Here is an 18,918-nt window from a genome sequence, read left to right as displayed (position 1 = left end):
AAAATTAGAATCATTTGAATGCCTCTGTCTGCCAAAGAAAAGGGAAAAAATTGTTTTACGTTTTAACAAGTCACAGAGTTAGATGACTTTAAATGTGAGTTTTGTCATCCATTGTTCATTAATCTTCTGAGGGAAAAAAAAAAGGCAACATCTGACCTGTACAAATTCAAAAATACAGGTTTTCTCTTCGTTCAAAATGTGCCCAGCTCTTTTTTCTCTTGTCTGAAAAAAAATTACCCACAGAGCAGAAAGAAGCCACTGCTTCTTTTTCTAAATTTTGAAATGCCGCATTGTTTTTTCACACTCACACCTATCTCAAGGTAAAGGCTGTTTATTCTTCCTCCTGCAGGTCTGGGAATGATATAGATCATATACCATTATATGCTTGGAAGAGGAGGTTGTAAAATACTTTTGTTACATTTTCTACATTGAATAACTATAATATTATTTTAATGAGTATCTGAAGAATTCACTGATGTTTTCTTTATTGTGCTTTGAATCCAAGTAAAAATACTGCTCTTTTGCATGCTCTTATACAACTCCAGAAGGCTTCCCAAAGACAAGCAGCACAGTGGCATCATAGCACCGTAGAATCCTCAAGGCTGAAAAGATGTCTGAGGTCATCGAGTCCAACCATTAACCCAGCACTGCCAGATCCACAACTCAACCATGTCCCCAAGTGCCACACTCACAGGCTTTTAAATATCTTCAGGGATGGTGACTCAAGCACTTCCCTGTGCAGCCTGTTTCAATGCTTGATAACCCTTTTCAGTGAAGAAATTTTCCCTTATATCCAATCCAAACTTCCCCTGGGGGAACTTGAGGCCATTTCCTCTTGTCCTATTGCTTGTTACTTTTAAACCTGCTAGAAACCATAGAGACAGTAGCCTATCTGACTAGAGTCTTTTTGGATAGCTGGTAATAGAGAGAGATGTTTTAGAGTGCCCTCATACCCAAAGACGTGACAGACAGGCAGATGACTCCTTGATTATGGATTTCTCCTTACCTGATGAAGGGTGGAGGTTCATGTCACTGTTCCTCCCATTCCCCAAAGGCTTTGGTTTCAAAGGCAGTGTTGCTCAGCAGTCAGTATTTCTTTAATCTTATTTTGACCTGAGCTCTAGCTCTGCCTGCATCAGGGACATCAGTGCCTGCATCGGCCTCTGTGCCCAGGGACAAATAATTTTGTATGTGTATCTCTGACACTGATGTTTGTTTCTAATTTTTTTGATTAAACAGAATTCTGTCTTGCTATATGTTTGCATGTGCTTAGTTATGATGAAAAGCTGATTTAGTTAAGGATAATTGACATAAAAGCATGATAATCCTAGACATGAGATGCATTTCTCAGACCATGCATTTGTCTTCAATTAGAGATTACACTATTTGTTTCTCAGCAGAAGGTGCCAGAACTATGAATATCTCAGTGGTTCTTATTTGATCTAATTGAAATAATATTTTTTTCTCACAGGAAAAGTTGCTGTTATACCCCTAAAGGATGTTACACTACTCTTGATGTCCATTTCCAGCTATTCATTTTCCTTAGTTTAGGACTAGGAGCACATATGTTTGAGTTCTCAGTCCAAATAGCATGCTAATAGTCAAAAAAAAATGTATGAACCTTAAAACTTAATTTATTATTTTTCCTTTGGTTCTAAAAGTCCTTTTCTTTTAAAGAGCATACCTGGCTTTTTACCCCCTTTTTGCATTAGAGAAGGAATTAAGGCTTAAAAAGAATTAAGTACATTGCCCAAAGTCTTCTGCTCAGTCTGGCAAAATCAGGAGTAGAAATCAGCTCTCTGGTCTTGGATATTTATGCTTGACATAGTAATCAATTACAGTATTCCTCCTGCTTTTCCTACGTCTTTGCATAAGTCATTGGTTTAACCCTCTTTATTCTCCTTCACTTCCTTTCTTTTTCTTTGTAGTCACTCTATTCAGAAACTTCCTACATATTCTGTGTTACATATTTCAGTTTATGAAAAGGGTGTAAAGAGGCAAAAGGATCTGCAAGTATTGTAAATGCAGGGCCACTGATGAAGGAAAGAATGATGAGGAAGACTCCATCTTATCAGAAGGCTAATTTTATACTTCATTATATTTATAATATTCTTATAACAAGAATATTATATATTCTTTATATATTAAAGAATACTATACTATACTATACTAAAGAATACAGAAAAGATACTCACTGAATGCTAAAAAGATACTAATGAAAACTCATGACTCTTTCCAGAGTCCCAACACAGCTTGGCCCCAATTGGCCACTGAGTCAAAATAACTCACACTGAAGTCCAATCAAGAAATCACCTTGGATAAACCATTCCAAACACATTCCACATGAGCATAACACAGGAGAAGTAAATAAGATAAGAATTGTTTTTCCTTTCTTTGAGGCCTCTTGCTGCCTTTCAGCTTCCCAGGAGAAAAACCCTGGGCCAAGGAATCCTGTTCAGAGAATGTGAATGCCACGTGCGAGGTTTGAACAAGACCTTTAATGGCAGGGTGTTTTGAATTCATTGAATAGAACTCTTCCAGCAGAATGTGACTGCATGTTCTCTCAGCAATACCAAAGTGTTTACATTCCTGCTTGATTTCCATACCACGCAAATGCTGATTGCAGCTGAGGGAGCGACTGCTCACGGAACACAGGTGACACAACAGCTCCAGCAACAGCTCCACCCACAGCAGCACCGTGGCTGCTGCCCACGTGTGTCACTCAGGTTGCAAATGAAGTTGAGATCCATGGCATAGAAGGAGCTTTTGTCTCATGGGAATTCTTTAGGAAGGTACTTCTGTGTGATAATGTGCATTAATAATTGGTTGAAAGTGCAAAGTCACACATTTGAATGTGTCAGTCACACACATGTTGTGGATGGTTCTCCTGAACACATGAGCTGAGTGCACCAGTTTGGATGGTATTCAGTTCTTGTAATTTACTTTTTTCCAGGAATGCCCCAGTGGTGTTGTCAATGAAGAAACCTTCAAAGAGATTTACTCTCAGTTCTTTCCACAGGGAGGTAAGTACTTGGCAGACATAATTAGTACTGCAGTATGTCTGCTAGTTCCTAAGTCTGACAAGGGCCCCTTGTTCAAATTAACAAGATTGTTCCCTCAAGCTGTCTGAACTCAAGGGGTACTTCCCTGATAGTTGGACACATTTTTAAATCTGTATTTCTGAATGAAATGCAACAGTATCTACATGAAGTCAGTCTACTATTATGAAGTTACTACCTGTGATGGCTACCATGAAAGCAAGTTTCTCTGAGTATGTTATTTTTCTTTAAGCTTTCTAAAAATTCTTGCCCATTCTCTTTTACCAAAAAAACCCCTTTCACAGTAGGAGGAACTGTAGGAGGCACTGCAGGTACCCTCTCATATCAACAACAGAACCCTCCCTTTAATTATATGGGATTTCTCTTAAATGCTAACCTTGATTTCAATTAATTGATTTCCAGGAGTTTTGGGGGTTTTTTTATTTCCATTATCTTTTTAGTGCAATGAAGGTAATACAAAACTCTGTAACACTTTCGGGTTTTTTTTCCTTGAACCTCAGATTTCTTTCAATTTCAATTTTTTTCCTCTCTTTTCTTCCTCTTGTATTTGCTATTCAGTTACCCCTCTTCATATTCTCCCACAACCCTTCAGTCCCACCTCTTCAGCTTCTCCCAGAGCTCTTGAAATTTGTGTATTTCTCTGGGACTGTTCAGAACTCCTTCTTTTCATTCTTTATTTAAAACCCCATATTAATTGGTAGGAACAAAATATCTCCCCATTAGTTTAATTTTGAATAAAGACCTAGAAGGTAAAGAGCAGCATTCGGTGCATATTACCATCTCTGAAATTATTAGGAAGTAGGCACACTCAATAGAAATGAACAAAAGGCTAGAAGGGTTGACCTGCCTACTGATTGTTTCTCTTTGTAAACTTTTAGACCAAGCTAACAATTACAGTTTGTAATATTATATTTTGTAGTTACCCTTGGGTAGTGAAAACAATTCTATGTGATTTACACCTTTACTATGCTTAACAGAAAAAATCTATCATATTTCCTATTGTTGCACCCAGAATTTTTTATGGGCAAAGAGAAAGAACACCTGTTCTAAAAGTGAAGTCAAAAGATATTGTGAGAGTAAATGTAATCTTAAAGTACTAATCTTTATTAGTCCAGATCTAGTTGTTGCAGAGAAGAAAAACTATTAATGTAGTTAAAATGTATATGAGCAAAATGTCTTATTTCTACCCCTATTCCTGGTGTTAATGCTGATCTTCCTCTGGCATTTAGGGCAGTGGCATCCTTTGGAGGAGGAGGTGAGAACTGCACTGGGATGTCTAGTTAAGAAACCAGTTGAGTTCTTAAATCTTTAAGGTCTTGTCAAAATTATGTGTCCAGCTGAGGCCTTTAAATTTCAGTTGTTCTTAAAATAATGATTTTATGTATATCCCAGTATTAAAGAGGAAAGAAGAATCTTGAATGTTTTCCCCAAATTAAAACATGTAGGTCTGTGCTCCAATTGTCTGTGTGATGAAAAACCAGGTACAACACGATATATCATTATGACAATTCATATATTCAATACATAATTCATATCTGAACAACCAAAATTATGTTTATAAGATTTTAAGCTTCAGGGCAACCAAAGAAATTTTTCAATGTCATCCAGCAAGTCACTTCCTCAAGCAACTTCCAAGACTTCACAGGACAGGACAGGTACAGGAGAAATACAAATCAGACAAGGTGCCACAAGAATAACAAAGGAAAGGAAATGACACTGGATTGCAGCAAAAGCAATGTATTTTAAAAGGCAAAAGTAGCTTTGTAAAAAGCTTTCCATGCCAGAAAGGGCACTAGAGGAACTTCTTTTTAGATTCACTGCCATACAGGTGAATGAATATACCCCCTGCATTTTTGCAGTGGATCACCTGAAATGAAAATTGTGATTTTTTCAGCCCTGCCCAGTAGGTCATGGATAAGAATCCACACACTGAATAATTATTACACTCCTTTATCACTTCTGAACAAATTAGACCATGCTTGTAGTTAGATAAGTCCTACTCTTGCATGTGTAATGATTGCTGGTTTTTGCCACTGATGTTTAAAATGCTTTGATGGTGTTTTTCAAGGAATTCTAATTTAAGAGCTGTTCCTATCTCAACCTGTTAAAATAGCAAATTAGCCTACTAGTTATGATATCAGATCCTTGGAAAGAAATTGTATTTCATTTAAAAAATTAAGATTTTGTCTAAAATGAATAACGTTCAAGATTTAGGAGGGGAAAGGGGAAATTAGACTAAGCAGCTCTAATTAAAATACTAGCATGCCTCATCTTGCTGTGGTTTTGAAGAAAAAACTTCAGACCAGAATTGCTTGAGCAACCAACTCTGAAAAAGGCTTTTGATTTTTTTTTTTTTTCAGAGGGGTTACCAGAAAAAATATTTTTCAACCAGAGACCTTTTTTCATATACCATCATACAAAGAAAAGTAGTATATTTTATAATGTATGGGCAACACAATTAAGATCCCTTTCTGTTTTCTGTACATCTACAGAAAATAACCAGGAATATTTCATTTGTTTTTAAGAAATGGATGTCAAGAGAATAGGAAGGTATTTAAAATTCCTTTTACAGTAATTATACCTCTAGAACACATTTTTTCCCTGAAGATGATTTACATAGTATATTCTGTTGCACAACAGAAGTCTCAGTAGATTATAGAAAATATGACTATTAAAATGCTAAATATAAACTCTAGTCAACAAATTTACATTTTTCAGCTGAAGTGTGAATGTGTCTGCCAAGTTGTGCTTAAGCAATTACAGTGGTTACTGGACACATGGAAGAATGAATGACTCTCTCAGATAGTGGTGGTGGGGATTTAATTCTCTGAAAATGTGCTAATAGTCAGGTTTTAAAGATTGCAGTTTTTTCTTGTTATGATTATCTCACATAATACAGAATAAACATATTGAAGTAAGACTAGAGAATTTTCTTCAGGTCTGAATCTGTGAAGCACAAGGCTTTCAGTTTTGGTACATCTGGTTCCTCAAGTCAAGGTGGCATTTCAGCTGAGTGTTGCCAGGCTATTGCTCAGTTTAATACAAAACAGTATTTTGGGCTGTGAAAAATAAAGATTTGGAGGATTGATATAAAAAGTAAAATGGGTTAATGCCAAGAAATCAGAAAATGGTATTTCAGCATTGATCAGGTTTTTCCATGAGAGGGAGTTTGTTCTGCAAAGGGGCTGCTGATTTCATTACACTTTGCCCTTTATGAATAATTTGTGAGGTTTATGTTAATTAGCCTAAAATTATTGTAAACATATGAGGTAAAAAGGGAAAATTGAGTATTAAAAGTAAACAAGCCCTCATCCTTCATTAATTTGCATGATTTTGAGGGAAGGAAAAACACTGAGGACAGCTGACTTCCCTTAACCCCAGCAGCTTCTACCTCACATGCAGAGGGCTGTCTCTGGATAAGTGCTCTCCTCACAATATATTACTCCTGGAGCAGGTTGTGCCTTTTAGAAGGCATTCAGTGGAAATAGAAGAAAGGATCTTTACAGAAGTTACAATCTTGACAGATTTATATTCATGCTGTGTGGGTTTCTGAAATGAGTCAATATGCACTGGGGAGGAGGTTTAGTAAGTATGCAAATAGTGAAGGGATGATTTGTTTAAGGTCATCTTTCAGAGTCTTACTGACCATTTAGTGAGTCACAGCCAATTTTCCCAGATCCTAATGCCATGATCATGGGAATTCAGCAGCAAGCCAGCTTTAAGAATCTGCTTCTCAGGAGAGGATTTCCTCTCACCTGTGGTGAGCATAGGACACAACAGCAAGCAGCAGCTGTCTGAAAAGATCAGCTTCAGCCTGATCTGGGGAACAGATCTGTGTGCAGAGCAAAACCAGCACATGTGGGGTGTGGTGAGGGCAGTGTCTGCTTCCCTCATTTAACGGGAGAAAACAAACACAGCCTTCATTGCAGGCATGTGATCCCTGTCACAGTCAGTGTTCCTGTTAAAACAGGCTGTTTCTGGGTACAATAATATGTCATCTTTGCTATTTGCTCAGGTACCAGTGGCTAGCAAACACAAGAATAAAAATGAATAGAGATATTCCAGACAGAATTTTTCATTTTTGGTTTCTTTGCACTTATATCTTATCCCTCCTCTCCTGCCAGAAAGGAAGTTTAAATTTCACTGGAAAGCTAGTCTTGCTATGAAATTCTGGTATTAAAATATATCTTGGTATCAAATAGTTTTAATAGAATTAAATTAAATTTTATTAAATAAGATTTACTTACTGTGAATCCTTTTTCTGCTTTAAATTTTAGATTCCACAACATATGCACATTTTCTGTTTAATGCATTTGACACTGATCACAATGGATCTGTAAGTTTTGAGGTAAGTGATGCCATTGCTTATTTCTATAAAAATGAATACTTTGCCATTCCTTGTAATGAAGTCCACTTTGGTGGCTGGCTCACATTAGGGAAAATTTAGGGATGTGACTCAAGTTTCAAGTTTTTCCAATGCAATAAAAAAAGTCATTACTTTACAGTTGTGTATTCTATAACGGTAACTCAGACTGTGCTACTGCATAATATTTTTAAAAATCTGTCAATTTAAAAGGTAACCTAATTTATACACAAGTTACCTAAAATAGTTCTCCCTCTCTGCCTTTGCAAGAGGAGATCTCTGAACTACAACTAATGTTATGGAGATGACTCAGCCAAAATCTGATTTTTCATACTTAGTTTCCAGAAAGTTCTAGAAAAAGGCTTTAAAGCAAATTTTTTAAAAACACAAGAGTTGCAAATTCATTCTTCCTCCATATAACTGCCCAATCTTTTTTCCCAGTTCTGCCTTTCCCTGGTAAGGCTGATGTCATCCACACAATATAATACGGAAAAAAGGGACCTTACTGCAATACTGTAGATGAGAACAGGGTGTACAAAATACTGCAAAGGAGATATTTTAAGTTGTGGAATTAAAAAAAAAAAGAAAAAAAAAAAGAGTTCATTTGAAAAGGATGTTTGTTTTGTCATGTTTTTTTTTGGTTTTGATTATAATGAACTAATTATTTCCTTAAACTTCTGACTGGATTGTGATAAATACACTCACTAGGAGCAGGAATGGAGGATTAATTCATGTCTTCTGTACATACATGTCTTCTTGTAATATGCAGGGATTCTTCTGATCTAATCACAGAGTCATAGAATGGTTTGCATTGTAAGGGATCTTAAAGATCACCCAGCTCCAAACCCCAGCAGACCGAGCTGCCCCATCCAGCCTGGCCCTGAGCACTTCCAGGGATGGGGCATCCACAACTTCTCTGGGCAACCCGTGCCAGCGCCTCACCACCCTCCCAGTGAAGAATTCCTTTTGTATATCTAACTTAAACTTCCCATCTTTCAGTTACAGCAGGCACATTGAGAAAAACTACTTTTAGAATGAGTAAATTATTTCTGCAATTATCATTAAAAAGAATGGGAATGAAAGAATTTTTCGTACCTTTTCTGGTCAATTTGTTGACCCCTGTATTTCAAGCAGAAAGTCTTAAGAAATGCACTGGATTTGGAGCGCTTTGATTATCTCAGAGTGCAGGTTTGTGCACGAGTAAAGGGCTTTGATATAAAATAAATCAGGAAAATAAAAGCAGAGGTGCTGAACTTTTGTTCAATATCAAGGCAGACATGAGTGATCCAGACTTTCATATTATCTGCACTAATTTTGAATCCACCATAACTCTACTGCTATCAAAAGACTCTTGCTTCTGTGTCCTTGTAGAAACATTATACTTACAAACTGCATGATGGCCGTTCTAAAAGCATCCTCCTGAAGTTAAAAATGTCTGGGGTTTTTTTTCTAATCACATGAAAATAGCTGCAAAATGTAGAAGAAGATATTGTGAAATGTGCAAAATACAATGATCTCATTTTTTCCTGCTGTGCCATTTTCTTTCTATTCCAATCTTTATTCTAGTTTTCTAATTTCCATTAGAAAAACAACAAAAGTAAACAGCTCAAAAGGTAGAGGAGTAGTTTAGAAGTTTGGAGAAAAAATAATCATTCTTTCCAAAGTACTTTCTATATCAAAGGGTAGGAGTAAATACAATTTAAGATAATTACCTATGATGAAAACACTCTGGCTATCTTCTGTATAAAAGAAGATTATCAAAATCTGAAATGGCAGCAAAATTCTTTTGTTGATAAGAATGACTTTTTTTTTATGTGTTGCACTCTCAATTTCCCATGAAGCAGTGGTAGCTGGAGTTGTAGGTAAAAAAAGAGAATTTACTTTTGCTTTTTGCCCTTTATCCCTCAAATTTTCAACCATCAACAATGAAAAGTTAGATCTGAGCACAACTTAAATGCACACCTCAACTGACGCTTCTTGTTGAGATTGCTGTGTCCTTAGAGTCCTTAGAGTTTTGTCGTCCTTAAATCCATATGCTCCTTGGTAACAAGCCAGGATCTCTAAATTAAGGATTTATATAGCATAAAGACCAAACTTATAAAATTAGGTGCTTTAACTTATCTCTCTTTATCCCATGATTGTATTAATTTTGAGAATAGTTTATTTCATTTGTTTTGTGAACTAGTTTTGTTTTAATATGCCAGAGTTTCTGAACACCCAGTGACCCAGCTATTGGAGAGCTCTTTGGGCATGTTAGTGAAGTTCTTTTTTCCATTGGACAGAGACAGATACAAAAGCAAGGTTTTAATTTGCTGCATGTATATTGTCATTGAGCCAAAATAAAGATCTGGCCTCAAAGCTATTTACACAGTCAGAAAAATGGAGGCTAATTAACTTTAGACATATTGTCAAAGTAAAGCTCATTGCACACTCATGCAAATATCCAAATCAGTATCCTTCATTTGTTGCAGATGCAGATTGAGGTTGCTCTAAATGTGACCTTTCTGAAAGTCATTAAATAGTCCCACAAATTCTCAGTGCTTTAAAGCACAATGCTGTGCTCAAACGCAATGGAGATGTTTAAAGACTTCTGTCATATTTAACCAAAACATAACTTTATTGGTTAATAAATTAGCAAGCATGCTAACTCACTTCCATGGAGCAGTACAATTCTTAAGATCAAACACTACTTCATATTTCACTAATAATAAAAGTGGTGTCCAAGGCAGTATTATGAAGACAGTGCTTAACTAAGTCATAGAATCACAGAATGCCTTGGATTGGAAAGGAAGATCATCTTGTTCCAACCCCCCTGCCATGGGCAAGGACACCTCCCACTGGAGCAGGTAGCTCCAAGCCCCATCCAACATGACCTTAAACACTTCCAGGAACAGGGCATTCACAGCTTCTCTGGGAAACCTGTTCCAGTGCCTCACCATCCTCACAGAGAAGAATTTCTTCCTAATAGTTAATTTAAACCTACTGTCTGTCAGTTTAAAGCCATTTCCCTTGTCCTGTTCCTACATGTCCTTGTGCAGAGTCCCTTCCCAGCTCTCTTGTAGGCCCACTTTAGGTAATGAGAGGTGCTTAAAGGTGTCCCTGGAGCCTTCTCTCCTCCCAGCTGAGCAAGCCCAACTCTCAGCCTGTCTTCATAGCAGAGGTGCTCCAGTCCTCTGGACTTGTTCCAGCAGGTCCATGTCATTCAGCCCCTAAGCTGGATGCAGTATTCCAGATGGGGTCTCATGAAGGCAAAGAGGGACAGAATCACCTTCCTTGACCTTGTGGTCCCGTTTATTTTGATGCAGCCCAGGTCATGATTGGCTTTCTGGGCTGCAAGCCCACATTGCTGGTTCATGTTGAGTTTGTTGTCAACCAATATCCCCAGGTCCTTTTCCTCAGGGCTGCTCTAAATCCATTTTCTGCCCAGCCTTTATTTCAGCTTGGGATTGCCCTGATCCAGGTGCAGGACTTTGAACTTTGCCCCATTGATTTTCATGAGGTTCACAAGCATGATTCTATGGGTTCAACAAAAAAATGTTTGTCCATGTCACGTAGGAAATGAGCCCTTTTTTTTTAGTAAGTGGTGATCTCATAGGCATTTTAACACCATCTGATTTAAAGTAGCTACAAAGAAATACATTTCGTTTTAGGAGCAGTTCCTTCTCTTAGACTTTTTTTTACATACACCAGGCCTCCACCACTTCTGTACCATCACTTGATTCCTTTTCAAAATCCTAAAATCTAAATTTTAAAAATGGATTAAGGTTCTGCCTGCCTACTTCTACCTACTTCTTCTGAAAAAGACATAAAGGAGCACATGACCAGGTGAATAATTTGATGCTTTCCTATGGATTTGAGACAGCACACTAATAAGCTTTTTAATTAATTTATTAATGGACTAATTATCCCCAAAGATTTACTGAGAGATAAAGCAATCAGAAAGTCATCAACAACCTTGCTAGGAGATAATTAATCACTGCTGACAAAAGCCCCACAAATCTAAGTTCATTCCAGATCACAACCAGACATTCTCTACAGCTGTATGCAGAACAGAAATGTCAGCAGCCTCTCAGTACACACAGGCTCTGGTACAGGTGCAATGATGCTGCATTTTGCAACCCCTGAGTGAGACATCCCCCTTGCTTGAAGATTCAGAAATAGGCACTGAAGGAGGTTTTAACAAGTATTAGCATGCTCTGCAGGAAACTGGCAAGTTGCAAGCAGGAAACTGTGGAAAGGAGTAAAGCAAAGTACCAAGGAAGAGGCTTTGTGTTTCTAACTTCACTGTCACAGACGGAAGAAAGACCCAACCTAGAGTTGTGTCAGCTCAGACTTCCTGTTTTAGGCTCCTTTGCCACCCTAGATCAAATCACCTCTCCCCATTAGGTACTCAGCTGAGCAGGACCATCCATCCCAGTGGGCAGTGGCAGCATTCTCAGAGCATGTAGGCATCTGAGTATGGTGAAATTTTCTTTAAAAATAAACAAGTTCTAAAAGTAGAATTCCTCTCTCCCTAGAAATTACATGTCTAAACCAGGATGGGAAACAGCATCTGGGTGCTCTAATACTGTGATGGGGACTTGTATTGATGCTCTTTGCTAGATGGTGTGTGTGATTTGTGCATCACTGAGTTGTTGGTTACATGCTTAAAGATGGGCAGCTGCTCCCTGAGTTTAGCTGCTTCCCTCTGTGCTGCTGCTTTACTGTGGCTCTCTGCACTGGGTTATTGCTTAACACACAGGATGGCTGCACTGCTCCTGACACACACATTGCCTTCCACCCTGCAGAGCATTTTGCCTTTCAAGGCTGTAGCCCAAAATACCCTGTGGATTTGGCCTATATCCACTGAATCAGATACTCCATTTCTGTGTGATTCTATTACTGTGTCCTTCAGTTACTTGAAAGTAAGTGCGTAGAAAAGACATCCCATCCTAGCTGGTCCTTATCCAGCTCATCACAACTTCTTATTATGAGCAATCCTTTCTATTGTTCCTGATATTACTCCTGCACAACACTCAGACAAAGGCAATGCACCTGAACTATGTGTGATCCCAAAACATGTTGATGCAATATGGAAGGAGATAACTCACTGCTGCAATGCTTAGAGCACATACCTGGAAGGTTTTTGAGTTGTCTCTGCTCTTTAACAACTCCCAATCCCATAAAAAACAATATTAAGTCAAGGTTTTTTTTTTTTTTAAACTGATGATAGAAGGATAGCCTTGGAAATGGGGGTAGAAATGATTCTGGGAAGCCAGCTAACACAGGTGGTGCACCACAGAAAGAAACAAAGAGAATTGAACAAGAAAAGTAAAATGGATTTAGTTTAGATAAATTTTTTAAATCTTGCTCTGCCAAAATAAAAATAAATTCACAATTCTTAGATATAATGTAAGAAAATAATGCAACTGAGGACATCCACAAAGGACTTAAGGAGAAGCTACATCAAGAACGTAAAACCGTGCAGAAAAGATTTGAAGACGTGGTACCGAATGAAAAAGGTTAATTGCTAATGCTGTAATGTGATCAAATCTGTTCTGAGTTTCTTGAACAATTTAATGTTTAATAATACATTGGTAAAGAACTGTTTGGAGATTTAACCCTGTGACCCTCAATTAGTCATTGAGATGTAGACAAGATGAACAAAATTCTTTCAGGATTCACGTACCCATTTACCCCAAAGGGCACATATGCCAATAAGACAGAAATTTTTGACAGACTAAGAAAACCCAGAGCATGTCAATTGAATTGCTAAAAAGACTGAAGCTTTCAGAAGAGTTGTCTGTGCCTGCTCGACCACCTGAGTCCATGATATCTGTGTATACTTCAGAGTATCAGGTATATTTATTTGACTTTGTGGTGCACCAGGCCTTTTAAATTTATGTCTAACCTCAGTGTAGTCTTTTCCATTGTTCCTGCTTTAGACAAAATGCAAAACCTTGCTGGTGCAAATAAGAAATATTTTGGCTTTTATTGTCTCTAATGTTACTCTAACACTTCCTGTACGTCATTGCAAGCAATGTAGAAAGACACATTTAAATGTACACACTTGCCATATTCTGCTCAATGTGTTATGAAAGCAGTTTCACAAATTTATGGGTTCATATGCTTATCAAATAAAAAGAGGTGGAGGAGATGGTTAAGGAAAAAAAAAACGCTATTGCTTACTAAATATTAACATGCTGAGAAATACAGAAGAGAGGTGATGGGAGTTGCTATTTTCTTCAATCTGGACAATGCTCAGTAAATGTAAATGAGGTTTGTGCTGTCAAATGAGTATTTAATATGAAACAAAAATCTATAACCAAATACTACATATAAACAATCCCAAAAGCCTTCTGATTAATTTCTGTGGAATAGCTCTGAAGCAATAGAGCATTGATGGGTCACAAAAACATTAAAAGGCACATGGACATGTAATATATTTATTATTCCCTATCATACTTCAAATAAAAGTAATAAGAATTGAGGTGTGCAGTGTTGTACATGAAGTTTGAAATATTGGCTGCAACAGATTGGTCTAAGAGATCTGAGAACTGCATATTCCACTTTAACAAGGTAGAGATTTAACAAGAATTTAATGTTCCTTAGTACATGGTTTTCCCCAAATTGGTCTCCTGTGCTTAGATTAATCTAGCTACTATTTAAGCTTTTCTTGGACCATTAAACCATGGGGATGGATTTTTCCTGGTACTCACTTCAACGGGAGCTGCTTATGTGAGATGTTAGGCTTTTAGAGGCTACAACCACTAGCAGAAAATTATGTTTGCTTTATAGAAAATTACTCAATTTACTTGTTAATTATGAGTTTAGGAAATAGTGCCTAGATTATTAATCCAGAAATCATTAGCACTCACAGTGAAGTAAAGAAATTTGAAACAACACATCTTTTCGTACTTCTGACAAATGCATTATTCTGGATTTCTGAGTTTTTGAGGAAAACTGCTCATTTCCAAACTGATCAAGATCTTTTTTCTATTTAGGATTTTGTTATGGGTCTCTCAATTTTGCTCCGAGGGACAGTACAGGAGAAACTGAACTGGGCTTTCAACTTGTATGATATAAATAAGGATGGATATATAACTAAAGAGGTAAGATCTACTTCTTATTAGTCACTGAAAGTAAATGTTGTTAGCTAATTCTTGCATTCAAAGAAGAATGGCTTCATTGTCAAATTGAATGTGCTAACAAGTTATCAGATATTATGAAGTTAGACACACTAAAAATTAGAGTAATTTTCTCATTTTAAAGGCATATATGAACATTGAAAAGGGAAAATCTTTACAGAAATTGCAAAAGTTCAGAATTCTTCAGAAATTATGTTTCTGAACACAACAGGTACAGAAATAGTTGGCTTCAACTTATGCCTACATATTTGCCCATACAGTTCCTAGAACAGATTGGTGGGATATTTGGACAAAAATGAATTAAGTATGTGGACAATAGTTGTTACTTATTTTATTAATCTACTTCTAATAGTTTTGACTTGAAACAGGACTTATAAAGAAAGATTCCTACATCTTTTATTCTGCAAGGATTCAAACACATACTTAAAATAAGTGGGACTAAAGGAGCATTTCATCAAAATATATGGAGGTTTATTTTTTAAGTGGGGTTTATGAAAATATATAAATTACACTTATAATTTTACACTTTTAGAAAACACTTCAGATTCATTATAAAAGAGGAATGTATGGAAAAATTTCTTAGCATACTACAGATGACTTGTTTTTGAAATTATTAAAATTTTCACAAGCCACTCAAAATTCAAAGATTATGATATGAAAGGAGGACGACTCTGCACAAGTGCAGGTGTGTTCATGGCTGTTTTTATTTTCTTTAGGGAAAATAAGTTGTAAGAAGGTGATGTGCTTTGGCCGTTCACTTGCTATTACAGAACTTCTTTTTTATTTTTATTCATGAAATATTGAGAGATTCTTCCCACAATCCATGAACTTTCATATATTATAAATCATTTGAAATTGAAATCACACATCTATGAAAGCTGAAATCAGATGCTAGATTTTCTAAGAATTAAGTAGTTCCTTCTTGAATCTGCTCAGTCAAAAAAAAGATACCTAGGTGAATTCCAAAATTTTATTCTAAAATGCAAATCCTAAAAAATTATGTTCTGAGTTAAAGCAGTGGACATTCCAGAAGTCAAAGAGCAGCACTTCTGTGTCCAGGAACTGGAAGGTCATCTGGAAAAGAGGCCATGGAAAGGGCAGTGCAGGAGCCCCTTGGGGTGATGGGTGCCCACACTATCAGCATGTCCTTGTGCCCCCCATCCTGGGATGCTCAGCTGGGGATTCACCAAACAGTGTAAGTTTTTCTGAGTTGGTGGTGAAAATGCACACTACATTGCAGAAATGTAATTTTTTCCTCTTCAGGAAATGCTCGATATCATGAAAGCAATATACGACATGATGGGGAAATGCACCTATCCCGTTCTCAAAGAAGATGCACCTAGACAACATGTGGAAACATTTTTCCAGGTAGGTCACATAACATACAAGCTGAAAAGACTGCTCAGTGAGCAGATAAAGATTTTCATTGTTATAACATATCCTTACAATTCTGTAATCCTTTCTATTCTCTGTGGTTCCTTTCCAAGTTTCCCAGACCTACTCATCACACCCTGTTTTTTCAACAAAAGCTCTTTAAGCATAGTCCACTTACTATGACTTTTGAACTGGTTGTTCCTAGGCTGACATACAACTGAAATGAACAAGGAAAAGGACTTGTTTCACACAGGAATTCAGGAGGAGGCTTGACCCTGTCTGGATGCCAGGCACCCGCCAAAGCCTCTCCCTCACTCCCTGCCTCAAATGAACAGGGCAGAGATAATCAAACAAAGGGCTGAAGAGGTTATCATTGCTGATGGCTCAGCCTTGGCCAGCAGCACGTCCTGGAGCTGGCTGGCTTTGGCTCTGCTGCACATGGGGGATGTTTCTGGCAGCTTCTTGCTTCTGTAGCTCTCCTGCTACCAAAGCTTGGCCACACAAACCCAATTCCTGTACTTTTTTTTTTTTTCTTTTTTTAATACAGAAAATGGACAAGAACAAAGATGGAGTAGTTACCATAGATGAATTCATTGAGAGCTGCCAGAAAGTAAGTATTCAGTGTTAAGTACTGAATGTGTATCTGTTGGCTATTTCTATCACAGCCCTCTACAGATTTCTGGAGTGTCAGTGAGGGTGATCTTAATACCAGAGACAGCATTTTCCCGAGGTAGAATATCTATGTACACCATTACACAGAAACACTGGACAGTGTAAATAAATTTGCGGCCTGAATCTGCAGAAGAGCTGTTATACACAAGCTGTCATTGCTTATTCGACAGCTGTGCCATTATCCTTTCTCTCTTTAATAGTGTATTGTTTACACTTGGTGGAAAAAAGTTTCTTTACATTCAGATAAATATTTATTTCTATCTTCTGCTCATGCTGGGGCACACTGTTCTGTCACAACTGGCATATAATCATGGCAATAATAATATTGCCTGAAAATTTATCATCCATGGCTGAGTTTCTCAGTGGTTTGGATGTGCTTATAAGCAGTGAAGCCATATAAAAAGAGAGTGCAAGGGGCTTGCAAAGTGTTGGATGGCAAGAGTGAACACCAGACAAGTTTTCTCAAGGCAAGTGTCTAAACTGATTGTGATTATCAGCCACAAGCCTTTATGCCACCCAAGTGGCTGTCAATTTCTTGACAGCAAGAAAAAAATTCTTCCAGCAGCTCCTGGCCCCTAGAGCCAGGATGGAGAACTTCTGAAGCAGGAGTTACAGACTGTTTTCACTCCTCTTCTCTTCAGAAACCAGCTTGTTCTCTGACCAGTAGGTGATATGAAGAAAGATAAGTTGTATTTTCATAAATTTAAGGAAATCCTGTTGATTTTTCAGTTTAAAATTGCAAGAAAAAGAAACATGATAGAGCATAAGATTAGAATTATTAGCTTTTGGCAAAATAAGAGATTCATAGAATAATAGAATATGCTCAGTTGGAAGGCACCCATCAGGACAATTGAGTCCAATTCCTGGCTCTACACAGGACACCCCAAGATCAAGGTTGTTGTGTATAGTAAAGCATCAGATTAGACAGAGTGAATATGATAGGCCTGATTACATTATGTAAATTCATGTGGCCAATAAGCCTGATACTGTTTGTTACAGTAACAAATTTAAGAAGTTGTAGCAGTGGTCTGCTGATACCTTGCCCAGCAGACTGATTAATACAAAGCTGATAGAGACCAGCAATATAACCCCTGCTTATTGATTCTTGTCTTCTATATCAAGAACAGAGTAATAAAGAGACAGATGACAACAAGACTATGAAGATAAATGCATTTAATTAATTTTTTAGGTTTTTAACTATTTGGAATAGGGAAATCTCTAGATGCTCAAAGATGCTCTAGAAGCAATCTATTTTTATATGCATCTGTAGCTATTTGTTGGAGTTGCTTTTTTGAGTGCAGCTACCTAGTAAGTGATACTTTGTTTGATTTTAATCCACAGATTTTGGGGGATAAAAGACAGCCAAGAGCTCTGCTAACTGTGGCTGTTCTGTGTATCCTTAGCAACAGGCACTGGGCAGTGTCTCATCTGTCAGCAATGCTCTGTTGCACTGACCGTGGTTCCAGCTTGTCAGTCTTGTTCAATACCAACAAAAGTCATTTCCTCTGCTAACACTGTGTGATCATCAGAAACAGAGATGAGATTCATTCCCCAGCTGAGGTCTGTAGCATTCTAGAAGTTAAATGACACATTAATCTGCATATGACAGCAATCATGGTGATGGGCTGAATGATTCATTTACAAAGAAAATTAATACCTTTAGTAAGGAATTGCCTGCTCTCCTTATCCAGTGCAATTCAGTCTCTCAAGTCCGTTAGAAGATTAATTTACTTGTTCTAAGTATTCAGAATACACATGAGAGAGATGCTCTCTAAACTGGGACATGATGGAGACACAATGAATGCTACAGAATGATATAATTGTCATCATGCTACTTATCTCACCTTCCCTTGCTTTTAACTTCAATGGTGGCTATGGTTTTTTGACACAAAAAGTATCTTGCTACCTAATTTTTTGTCTCTCTGCCAATTAAGAAATATTCTTCTTTTAGGACTTACGTACTTCAAAGTGTGTAATTCATGTTCATATCGAGATTTGGTTTTGGAAATGAGGTTTGGGGTTGGGATTCATAGAATCATAGATCATACTGAACTTAGTTATTTGCAGAAGTATATCCCTTTTACACCTTTTTGCAATAACTAAAGGAAATGTGGCATGCTTACTTTACAAGCAAGAAGGAACACAGCAAAACATCTTTGAACAGAGGTTCTAATTCAGGTTCCTGGGGTTTATTCCTGAGGTTTTTTTGTAGCATCAAGAGACTCTGGTATATTCTTAAACACTCATTTTGCACATATGTGCCTTTTTAAAAATTTGTGCTGCTCTGCTGAGCGCTTGTTTGGCACAACTATCAGTGCAGTAG

The 18,918-nt window shown here is 37.3% G+C and overlaps 1 protein-coding gene across 8 annotated transcripts in view; it reads left to right on the top strand.

The window, feature by feature from the left end:
- Window positions 1-18,918, top strand: part of KCNIP4 (potassium voltage-gated channel interacting protein 4) — a 390,138-nt gene that overhangs the window by 366,892 nt on the left and 4,328 nt on the right. For all 8 annotated transcript variants that reach the window (XM_058024105.1, XM_058024101.1, XM_058024107.1 and 5 more), the window contains 5 exons: window positions 2,954-3,023; window positions 7,337-7,407; window positions 14,406-14,513; window positions 15,813-15,917; window positions 16,471-16,533. In XM_058024105.1, the coding sequence (XP_057880088.1) occupies window positions 2,954-3,023; window positions 7,337-7,407; window positions 14,406-14,513; window positions 15,813-15,917; window positions 16,471-16,533 (417 nt within the window). The remainder of the gene's footprint in view (window positions 1-2,953; window positions 3,024-7,336; window positions 7,408-14,405; window positions 14,514-15,812; window positions 15,918-16,470; window positions 16,534-18,918) is intronic.

The sequence above is a fragment of the Melospiza georgiana genome, chromosome 5 (genome assembly GCF_028018845.1).
Source record: "Melospiza georgiana isolate bMelGeo1 chromosome 5, bMelGeo1.pri, whole genome shotgun sequence".
NCBI lineage: Eukaryota > Metazoa > Chordata > Aves > Passeriformes > Passerellidae > Melospiza > Melospiza georgiana.
The sequence above is the reverse complement of the archived record's forward strand: the minus strand, read 5'-3'. Positions and strand labels throughout refer to the sequence as shown.